Source organism: Nanorana parkeri, unplaced genomic scaffold (assembly GCF_000935625.1).
Source record: "Nanorana parkeri isolate BGI_ZX_2015 unplaced genomic scaffold, ASM93562v1 scaffold97, whole genome shotgun sequence".
NCBI classification, from domain to species: Eukaryota; Metazoa; Chordata; class Amphibia; order Anura; family Dicroglossidae; genus Nanorana; species Nanorana parkeri.
In genome coordinates this window covers 737,163-748,889 of record NW_017306365.1, presented here as the reverse complement: position 1 = coordinate 748,889, position 11,727 = coordinate 737,163, and the positions used below count along the sequence as shown (strand labels likewise).

The window sequence follows — 11,727 nt, the reverse complement described above, 5'->3', positions numbered from 1 at the left end:
TTTCTTTCCACCATGTCTGTGAAACGAAGAAATTAAGTGAAAGTACATTTAAAAAAAAAAACCCTGACAGGGGTCCTAACAATTCCGTACACCTTTGGGCGGACTGACCTTAAAGGAATACATTTAGGGCTGCTATTTGGTGGGAGCGGAGAAAGGCAATCTGCTTCTCCAACAAAACTACACATAATATGGTATGAGAATCACAACACAGGATACACAGAATTACAAATCCTTTGGCAGGTAAACAGTATATGTATTTTAACCATGTGCTTGGCTGTTTGCCCGGGGTTCCACTTTAGTCATTTCAGTTATATCACATCTGTTTTACAATAAAAAGTAACCGAGAATGAATCACATTCATAAAGCTGGATGTTTTAACTCTGATGCCATAGCCAGAGGCGAATTTGTCATGAGGCAAAAAGGGGAGGCATTGTCACAGACATACAGACCCACTCATTCTCTTCCATGGAAGATTACTGCCTCTGCATTCGGTCAAGTAGGTAACACGCTGTGCTTGTGATTTGTACACATTTGTGTTCTGTATTATGCAATAAATATCAGATGGTGAAAACTTTACTGTAGTCTACAGTAGGAGTATGGGATTTTATATAGTTTGTGCATTTAGATTTTCCCCTCTAACATGGCAACAGGTAGTTCTATACACAATATTAATTTTCATGTTCTACAGCTGTGTTTAATTCTTACAATGTTCACATATGGCTTACATGCATCTACCTATACGTTTAAGCTATGTGAGATTTTGCTTCAAATTAGTTTTGACAGAATATGTCCACCCTGCAAAGTTTGTTTTAGGGCTCCTGCCAACTTTTATTTGTCCACACTGTTTTAACAAAGGGCATTACCCTTGCAGGGGTGCTTTCATTCTCACAAAAAACACATGATATTCAGCCTCCTGCTTCTTTGGTATGCTTAGTCTCTCAGCCTGGTTCAGCAGTCTGAACTTTTTCCTCAGACATCGGACTGGTCAGAGTGCCTGTCTCTATGGGCAGAGAGGCCTGGACACATTCTCTTTGAGTGCTGGTCTACAGGGAAGGAACAATCACTGACTAGATTCACACCTATTCAGGAACCATTTTCCCTGCTGAAATCTGCACCTTTACACAGTGATGGACTGTTTGTACGCACAAACCTTTATAATGATGACCAGGTTTCTCTTAACCGCATTGTATACACACAACAGGAGAATAACCCTTGGTCCTCATCGTAGGACAGCTCTGCCATTTATTACCATTGTGCATACTCTCCTGTCTCATCCTAGTCCTATCCTGACAAAAGAAAGCTCACCCACTACAGAACCTGTATGGCTTCCCACAGACTATGTTACACTAGACAAATTACAATCAGGGCATTTATGAGGCTTGATATCTTTGCGAGTATTGATGTGATTCTTAAGCAGAGACATCATTTTGAAAGCTTTTCCAGCTATATGGCTTTCATGGTGTCTCACAGTAGAATAACTCCACATGTCTTGACCAAGTGTCTGGAACAGATATACTCATAGGTATGGTTTCTGTATGCTAAAACTTTTACTTTCAATTGGCATTTTATTCAGCACATTCTTAAAGGACTTACAACTCCTTTAGCTCCACCTCACAGAGCTCTAGGCTAAATTTCTTAACCTTGTCACTATAGGACTTACTCCCTTGGAAATTTAATCAAGGTCTTTAATCACCTTTATTTTTTTAGACTTTCCCTTATAACATTGACCAACCTATGGAAGTGAAATGTACTGCAAAAATGAACATCATTTATCTGTAACAACATGCAAAAAACTCCTAGAAGCTTCTGTGGTAGTGTTCTTGTTCAGAAGTGTGCATACAATATAAGGACCATTCAAGTACTAATTATACAACCTTCTTTTAGTGTTTATCATGGTACCAAGCCAGGTAGGCTTTTTTTCAAAAGCCAATACTGTAAAGCAGGGGTCTCAAACTCATTTGACTCGGGGGGCCACGCAACAATTCTTTTTCTCTTATGGGGGCCGCTTGCCAAATTTCGTACATCAAAATAAAATGTAATTATATCGGGTATGGTACTACGGACCCCAACACACACACACACACACACACACACTCTAAGGCCCTATTCATATCTGTACGTTTAGGTTCTATTAGGGATTCCTGCATCAGGAACTTGCGTTTTTCTGCAGCAGGAATGCCTAATCTGGTGTTTACAAGTGGCAGCTGTCACCAATTCAAGGTAATGATCAGGTTATAGCCACTGCATGTAAACGCCTGCATACCGCATGTATTTGTATGTGATATGATATGATTACATGCTGTTAGAAAACACACTCTCCCTGGTTGCATAATCACATATAAATAACACACTCTCCCCGTATACATTGAAAAAAAAAACTACCCCCTGCACATGTGAAATAAGACACCCCCCCTCCTAAACACATTAAAAAAAGCTAACCTTGCACATAAAAAATACCCCCCACATCCAAATATAAAATAAAAATAAAATACAGAGCCCCCTCTCCCGCTTACCTTTTTGTAGGGAGGAGGCTATGAGGAGGCAGATTGATCCCTGGTGCTCTAGAGGTGATTAGTAAGGTCTGCTGCAGACCTCACTAATCCATCCTTTCTTTTGGCCGGAGCTCATAACTGAGCTCCAGCCAAAAGAATCTAAGTCCCAGGAGGAGCAGCCCTGCGGTCTGCATCCGATAAGAGATGCAGACTGTGTAGCTGCTCCCGCAAGTCAGGTATGCGGTTCCATATTTTACATGATACATTTTCTTAAGACTGAACTCCAGGCAGATATAAAAATACCTGTTAATGCAGTTAAAGTATATCTAAATCCAAAAACAATAAAATCTAATATATTGCATCTTACCAGTCCTTATATGTGGCGGCTCTATTAGATTTCTTGTTTCAAGATTTTTTTTTCTTTGTTTTCATTTGGTGGTTCTGCCAAAAACGCATTCTGTCCTAGGAAGAGCATTGTCACCCTAGGACAGAACTGCAAAACACATCCCACTCTCCACTTTCCATAACATATGCGGAAGTTGTCTGTAATGTAACAGATAGTTGTGCAGCACAGGCAGAGAGCACAGGAAAATACCAGTTCACAAGATTTCTAGCAAGATTAACAGCTTTTGTTTTTTTTGCACTTATTGAACTCTTATAACAAAACACTTATCACTGGTATATTTAACAGACCAAAAGAGATTTTTTTAAAAAAGTTTATTTTCACTGTTTACTCACTCTTTAAGTATTAAAAATTGTTAAATGTATTTTTAAATGTAAATGTACCTAAACTGTTCTCAGAATGGCTTTCTCAAATCTTCTCCACAACAGGACTCAGACCTGAAAGGAAGTCAAACACTGTGAACATACTTACAATAGTGCCATTTTTTCAGAGTGCTGCTGCTCCTTCACTGCCCTATCAGCAGGCTGGCGTCTGCTCTGAGTCAAGTGGAAGTCCAGACCTTGACCATTTTGTCTTGAAGCCTGTATCCAGAAGGCTGGCAGAACACAATTACACACCCTTTGGCAGGTAAGACAGTTTACATTTATTTAAAGCGCATACTTAACTGCCTGCATGGAGTTCAGCTTCAAAGAATAAAAATAAACAGACACTACATTATTTTAACATTCTGCAGCGTTTGTTCTTTAATAAGCTCTGGGTTTGTTCGCAATGTGATGGATTTTACAGCCGTGAATTTACAAGATTTTACGGAATACATACAACAGCATTGTCTCCCACTGCACCTTGCACCCAGTGTCTTCTCCAAGGTACAGGCCATTTACATTCAGTATGGAAGTATCTGCCCTAGATAAGGCTCAGCAGGCTTATTTTGGGATAACATCTGCAGCCAAAAGGTTCTACATGACAAGGCAATGGCCCAGTTTCTACGCCTGTCCCATACAAGTACTCTTCTGCATAAAAGAAGGTTTCACTTAATTTCTTTGAGCTCTAAACTCTCAGCATCCAGATGCCACTCCCAGGAACATTGTGCACTTTGGAGAGTATATTGTGGATCCTGAAAACACATGGAATGGGCTCATCCAAATGCTTGAATTATTCTGCTAGTCAGTATTGACAAATGTCTATGGAGCTCAAAAGCTGGAGTGACATACCCCACAGAAATGTTGAGCCATGCAGTGCAGAAGGCTCCAATCTATCAAAGCTTTGTTTAACCACAGTGCAGATGCTGCTTTAAATTAAAGGAAATGGTTTATTTATATAGGGCTTAGAAACCACAAATAAAATTAATAATATTAATATAATAATATTTATAATAAAAGCTTCTTTCTGTAGAGATCATGATACAGGGAGTGTTAAAGAGTCCTGGATGGAAGCCGTAGATTCAGCTGGATAAGGCTTTTGTTAACATGGCCCCTTCGGTCCTTGGTATGTTGCTGGCAGCCCATGCTCCGTGGCTCCTGGCCACAATGAGGCACCAGGGTAAAGCTATGGTGGAGGGCACAGGTCTTGGCAAGAAAAGGGTTAGGGATTTGGAGAATGAGCATTGTCAACAGGAGAATTAGCACGGTATACACTTTGTTCAAACCATAAACTCATTGCTCCCAAACAAGACAAGGGACTGCGAGCTGCCATCTGATCCCAGAATCCTTTTTTCCGCACTTTCTGGAGTATCCCTTGGTTTCTGAGGAGATTGTTTAACATTCTTTAGTTTTTGACGTCCTTTCTCAGGGTTAAAAGTTCCCCGACTTGTAAAGTGTATCGGGGCTGCAGAGTCCAGGAGGTCAGCAGGAGCAGTTTCCCGATAAAAGGGAGATTTGGTGTGCAAGTTGAACCTCTTTCTGCCCAAGTGGGGTAAACAGGAAGAGGAAGTGGGAGAAGAAAGGTTATGGTCCCCACTTTCAGTATTGTCACTTTCTCTTTTGATCGGTCTCCGGGCTCGCATTGGCTCAGTTCTTGGTCCTCGCATGGAGCTTAAAACCAAAGATCTTTCTGTAGAAAGGAGAGTGAAGACGTGTAAGTAGGTGTATGTACAGCATGCCAGTCTGTATATACAGTATATTGCAGGAGTACAAAAGTGTCACTCTACCTGTCCGGCTAGATGCTGCACCCTCAGATTCACAGTTAAGGTTCTCAGAGCTGTCGGCTGTGCCAAGTGATGCTTCAGACTCCAAAGTCTCATCATCTGAAGCTCGTGGTTCTAATGCCAACATTTCATATGCCAACTCCTCTCTAAGTAAGTAAAATAAGAAAAACATTTAAGTTAACAGGAAAAACACACACGCGCGCAACAACTGGCAATGATCTTACAACTTCCCATTCAGTTTTTTTTTCTTTTAATCTCATATTTATACACAGTAATATCAGCAACTAATTATATTAGTTTCATGGCTGGAAGGTACACCATGACCAAAATTGCAAACATATTAATAATTATTACTTTTATTAGCACGTTTCTTCCTTGGAACTTGGAAGTGCTCATCAAATTGTCCGATAGGGTAGATATGTGGAGAGGCAGCCATCCTGGGTGTGCTCAGAGTTAAGTATCATACTAGGACCAGTTTTTTTTTGACAATAGCCAAGTAACCTACTAGCATGTCTTTGGAGTGAAGGAGGAAACCCACACAAACAGGGAGAACATGCAATATCCACGCAGACAGTGTCCCGACCAGGATTTGAACAGAGGATGTGCAGCAATAGACTACAGTCTCTATGTTACTATATGGTATACTGTGAAACATCAATAGGAATAAAAAAATCAGAATTGGTTTCCTAATCTACTCTGCTGAAAAACTGTTTGATTGATTGCTATGGGCTGCTTCTTGCCGACTGTTCTGAAAATCGATTAGTAATCTCTTTCAGCACCTCCTTCTATAACATTAACTGTGTCCCATAACTTACTTCTCTTTCTGCAGGGTCTCAATCTGCTGAGCCAGCACTCTTTCTTCTTGTTGCATAGCTGCTTCCTTTTGTTCAGAGGACTCATCTTCAGAAGGAATGGTTGAAAGGCCATGGCCATGATCACCGGCAGCATCTGGTATAGGGGAGCGCCCAGTTATCACAGGGCTCAGGCTTGCACGCAAGCGCCCTTTGCCCTAAAGGGATAGAAGACACTAATAAAAAATCTAGCTATTGGGAAATATAAAAACTTGAGCAGATATGGCATACTTAATATTTGTTTGTGACCATTACCCTTAAAGCCCAACTTCAGCGAAAACATTTATTTCATTTGGGTACAACACGGAAGGGTAAGGTTTCTATTAGTTTTTGTTTTTTTTGCTGTCTGTGTCCCTTGTGAGGAGATTAATGGTCACTCCATGTCAGGACAGGAAGTAATGGGAAAGCTCTTAAACGAGTACACATTTTAGTACAGTGTCACAGACAAACCCAAAAACATATTTTTAGTAAAGCAGAGAAGGGTTAGAACTTCTGACAATGTTTTTATTGCCGTCAGTGACTTTCTGTCCCATTGACGTCTGCGCCCCCCATTTGTTGTAGAGTTTTCACATTGACAGGAAGTGAGGGAGAATTCCCCTAATGGGAGAAATAAAAAACTAATGTTTAACTTTTCTGTAGTCTATTCAAACTAAAAAAAAACAACAAAGATTTCCTGTAGTTGAGTTTTAAGCAACATGGAAAAAATATATAACAACTCTGTGACCTCATAACGTTAAGTTATCCTTATACAAATATAAATGGTAAAATGTATGCAAGATGTCTGCAACTACTGTGGTTAATAATCCAACTGAACTTTAACTTAAAGAGAATGTGGAGTGGTTTTGTATATATTTTAATTTAATATGGTCAGGGCTAAAAAAAATTGTAAAGATTTCTAGGAAGGTAATCATTACATTTTTCTTTTTCGAAATCTTTTTGAGTTAGAAGGTGAGGCCTTAAGTTCCTTTACACATATGCATATACAGTGCATTCAGAAATTATTTAGACCCCCTTCACTTTTTTTCAATTTTGTTATGTTGCAGCCTGATACTACAGTTGTTTGAATTATTTTTATTTTCTCATTAAGCTGTCAATAAACACTGTATCAGAGCAAAAGCCATGAGGTCAAAGGAACAGGATATTGCAAGGTGCTTCAACAAAGTACTGAGTAAAGGGTCTGAAGACTTAAGTACATGTGATATTTCAGTTTTTTCTTTTTAATAAATTCATAGACATTTCTAAAATTCGGTTTTCACTTTGTCATTATGGGGTAACCGAGTGTACATTAATTTACCATTCAGGATCTACGATCTGTTGCCTGTGTCCTTCAATGAACGGGAGAGAAAAAGAATTTAAACAACTGTATCGGGCTGCAATATAACTAAATTGAAAAAAAGTGAAGGGGGTCTGAATACTTTGTGAATACATGTATATAGTCACATATCTCCATCTATTCACAGCCTGTTAAAAAAAAAAGTCTTGTATTAGGCATACTCCATTTAAGTTTAGAATTATGAATTTCTCAGTATAAACTATTATTTACAATATAGTAAGATTATATCATTACATGAACAGAAGTGGTATTATTATGAAAAATACTGCTTCTATTCCTGTGTTAGTGTTGCAAATTGTTTCATATGATTCACCTTCACAAAAAAGATAAAGGGTGCACAGGACAGATAAGAGCTGTGCACTACTAGGTAGTACGTACATCAAAACAAAGGGAGATTGATTGTATCTTATGTGTGCTGTTTGGAAAATAAAGAATTTATAAAAAAACAAAAACAAAAGGGAGATGGCATCACTTTTGGACTGCTATAGACAAGGAGATCTCTATCCGAGAATGACTGTAGATAAAGATGTTGGACTTAGAGAACTATGAGGTGAGTGCTTTTCACTCACCTCATAGTTCTAGCCGACCTGTGACAATGAGACTGTCACAGGTCGGCTCAGTAGATCGGGAGGTGAGCGAACACATACCGGCGTTCGCTCACCTCTCGATCCTGTCACAGCTCTCTGCCGTGACAGGGGAGGGGCTGGATTCCCCCCTCCCCGCTCCGATCCGCCAGCGCTGACTGGCGGAATGAACGGGGGAGGGGGCGGGTACAGCTGGCTCTGCCTCTAGATAGGCAGAGTCAGCTGTCAGTCACGCAGCTGGGCGGATCCCGGCAGATCCGCTTTAGCTGCGGCGTCTCAGTATACCGCGAGCTACAGCACGCAGTATACTGAGCCTAGGGTGACGGGAGGACGCTAGTTTGTGTCCTCCCGTTACCCTAAGGAGAACTATGGGGGAAAGCCTTAACCCCCATAGTTCTCCTTTAATAACTGTGTTAAATTGTATTTCTATTGCAGACAAAATTCATCTGCTTCTAAACAAGACATTTTTTTATAGTGTTAGACTGTAGTTTATTTTCAATACATATGGACACTTTTCCTGTTTTTAGGTCTGTTCTACATTCTGGCTATAATCTGTATCTTTCCACTGTATCCACAATCGTGAAGTAAGACATTAAACAAGGGTAAACAATTATTTGTTAAGGAGCAGTGAACAATAATGTGAGCGGTAAAAGTTGTATTATCTGAACTCTTCATGCTTTCAGACTACTGAATAAGGTAGTTTAAATTGCGCTGACTGTGTGTGATATGCAGTCATCTACAGCAGGTAGACTTTTCAGGTTACACTAGTCAGGTGAACAAAAGATAACATCTCACTAGTTGTCATGGGTAATTGCACTATATTAATATTATTATTACAGGTATTTATAAAGCCCCGACAATTTACGCAGCACTTTACATAGTTGCACATTCACATCAGTCCCTGCCCTCAAGGAGCTTACAATCTAAGGACCCCATCTCACATAGATACATGGCCAATCTAGACAGGAGCCAATTAACCTACCAGCATGTCTTTGGAGTGTGGGAGAAGTACCCGGACACACACGCAAGCACAGGGGGAACATGGAAACTTCTTGACTATACTACTTATTTAAAGTGGAAATCCAACTATATGGTTTTTGATACAGTTTGGGGCAGGGTTACATTTCTATGTGGTTTTTATTGCTGTTTTTCCAACTACCCTCACTTCATGTCCTACTAAAGTTGATAACCTGCACAGAAAGCAAGGTGGTTAGAGGCTATCAGTTTTCATTATTGCCTGTATTCCCACTAGATTTCTGTTCCAGTGATGGTTTTTAGAAGGACAGGAAGTAAGGGAAAATGTTTCCAATGGAGGCACAGAGAAGAGGTAAAACATGACAGAGGTTTTAATACCTCTGCACTCCATACAAAAGTTTAAAAAAAACAAAAACAACAAAACAAAAAATCTGGAGTTCAATTTTAAATAAGCCAATATAAAATGACGGTATTTTGTTCTTCAGTTCAAAACATGCAGGAACAATCCATTTTGCATTATTTTGGTATTATGGTATTAAATGGTAACTAACCACATACATAATGCTCTATTCCTAAAAATACTGTTAGTATAGAAAATAGAAAAAGGCTCTGCAACTAAGACAAGGCCCAACAACTAAATAGCTTACATGCCTAAAAATGACAACTGGTTCCCAGTCAATAGTAACACATTTTTTGCAACCCGCAGATGCTGCAGTGCCGTCCGTCCGTTTTTTTACTACGGGCGGACGGCAAGAGGTTAAAATATCCTGCCAGACTCGAGAGAAGTAGTTCACCCTAAAGGCTCAGGTGATATTGAAGAAAAAAATCACTAACAAATGTGTCATGCAAGATAATTGTTCGAAAAGCTAATTTTTAAAAGATACATGTTCTGTTTAGTCAAATTCAAATTGTAGTTAAAGGTACTATAAAACAGTATAATCCTGCACCATGTGTCCAGAAAATGCAACTTAGCATTGACAGTCTGTATGAGATTGGTGAAGTACTTATAACCTACAACCTTTTACTCTCAGAAGTGGTGGAAATCTATCTTAAGATGAAGACTGGGGGGAAGTTGAGGCTGTGTCAGGCTGGCATGTTGTAAATGATGATCATCCTGACAAAAACTGCCTCACATCTCAGCTGTAGGTGGAACTCCAGGATAAGTGACCTCTATTGCTGGGTAAGGAAATCATCCCAGTTTTATTCACACCAGATACTACTGTCAGCTGTGATCTTCTGGTGAGAGACTGACAGTTCCGGCTACAGTACCTAGGATCCATTCACAAAATGTCTAGCATTCTGTTCTATACACAAAGAAAACAAAGCAACCTGTAAATGGACAGGGGAAAAATACAGGAACTCCCCTTGTTCATTCACAGAATACCTTGTATTAGAAAACTTATTTGCACCCATAAAAAGTTTTAAAAAAAAGTTTTCATCTGGAGTACAATTTTAAACAGGTGCCTTGTCCTAAGTGTATGGGAAGTCAGAGGATTCAAAACACCAGGCAGTAAAAACATTATTTCTGAGCAAAAAGGTGTAAAAATTAATTGAATATATGCACTTGCAAATTGATTTGGACCAAACCTGTGTAATTCAAATTTAGTTTATGAAGAAAAAAAATGTACAAGCAGAGTTTAACCTTGAATGCAAATAGCATGTAAACATGATCACTAGATCCAGTGATATAAGGAGCTAAAGCTATATGCAATCCTTGGATTTTTGTGTAAAGGGCCCGCCCCTCCTGCCTCTCAAGCTTCCCTAATGATTTAGTATAGATATGAATGGCATCAAAAATAGATGCCTGGGTGGAAGAAGAGAACAGGACAAAGTGTTTTTTTTTTTTACTGAACAAATGAAGATTTGCATATAATATTACCTGCAAATATTACTGGATCTACTAATCCACTTTAGATTTGGTATCCATTGTTTATGTATTTGTTTTTCATATGCTCAGTCTGAATATTTCTATGTGGTAAGTCACCTTAGTTTAACATTTCTGAAACTGTAACCTTTCGACCAGAAACAGAGTGCACACATGTACATGAAGTGCGCTATAAAATATTGGGGTATAGACTGTATGGTACACATGAAATCTACTGGACTGGATTTAGGATAAATGCAAATTGTGAATGGGACAACATGCACAGATAGTATTCATAACATGAATAACATAAGCACAGTTAAGGATCTCTAAACTGGGTAAAATTAGTGAGTTTATATCATGGAATTCGTGAGAAAATGACAAGACATGATTAGTAAAGACTGCAATCAGAACAGCTACTATGATTCATTGTAATGTTTAAGGATTTTGATGGGGACAAAATGAGTGATTGCCACAGACAGCCTGGTCTTAGTATACATACCGGCAAGGTGCTGCGGTTTATGCTCATAAATCTAACTGCAATTAGTACGGGTTTCTGGATTAGAGAAGGAGATGAAAGGAAAGCAGAAGGTTAGAAGCAGGAGAGGAGTTAAAGATGGTGAATAAAAAGGAGGCAGTTCTGAGTGTGGTTGTTAAAATAGGAAATTCCCTGAAACTCCCCAAATCGCCCACATTTAACTTACCATGGACCTGCGGATAAGGGACAGACGACTCTTGGCTTTGTTCTCTGCAAACTCTAGACTATTGATGTCTTTCAGTCGTGCCTTGTATTTATTCATCTGCTCCACCACAATCAACTCCACACATCTTTATCAACAAACAGAAGCAGAGAAAACTCAGATATATTAGGATCAAGAGGACATGGATGTGTATGTATAAGCTGCTCTGAGAAACATATAACATGAAAATCTTGACAAATGGTAAAGGATTCAGATAGAACTCACAAAGATGAGTCAAAAGTCTTGGATTTTCAAAGCTCAGCAATCAGTAGGGCTGCAACAACTAATTAATAATAATCGATTATGGGAATAGTTGGCAACTATGCTCATCAGTTAGTTGGT

At 39.2% G+C, this 11,727-nt stretch overlaps 1 protein-coding gene across 1 annotated transcript in view; it reads right to left on the bottom strand.

Annotated features, from left to right (window-relative positions):
* Positions 1-3,882: 3,882 nt before the first annotated feature.
* MYO9A (myosin IXA) overlaps positions 3,883-11,727 on the bottom strand; it is a 115,024-nt gene continuing 107,179 nt past the window's right edge. The window contains exons 40-44 of the mRNA XM_018552780.1: positions 11,350-11,473; positions 11,148-11,201; positions 5,854-6,047; positions 5,042-5,184; positions 3,883-4,944 (exon numbers count right to left, since the gene is read on the bottom strand). Coding sequence (XP_018408282.1) covers positions 4,535-4,944; positions 5,042-5,184; positions 5,854-6,047; positions 11,148-11,201; positions 11,350-11,473 — 925 coding nt within the window. The 3' untranslated portion in view covers positions 3,883-4,534. The remainder of the gene's footprint in view (positions 4,945-5,041; positions 5,185-5,853; positions 6,048-11,147; positions 11,202-11,349; positions 11,474-11,727) is intronic.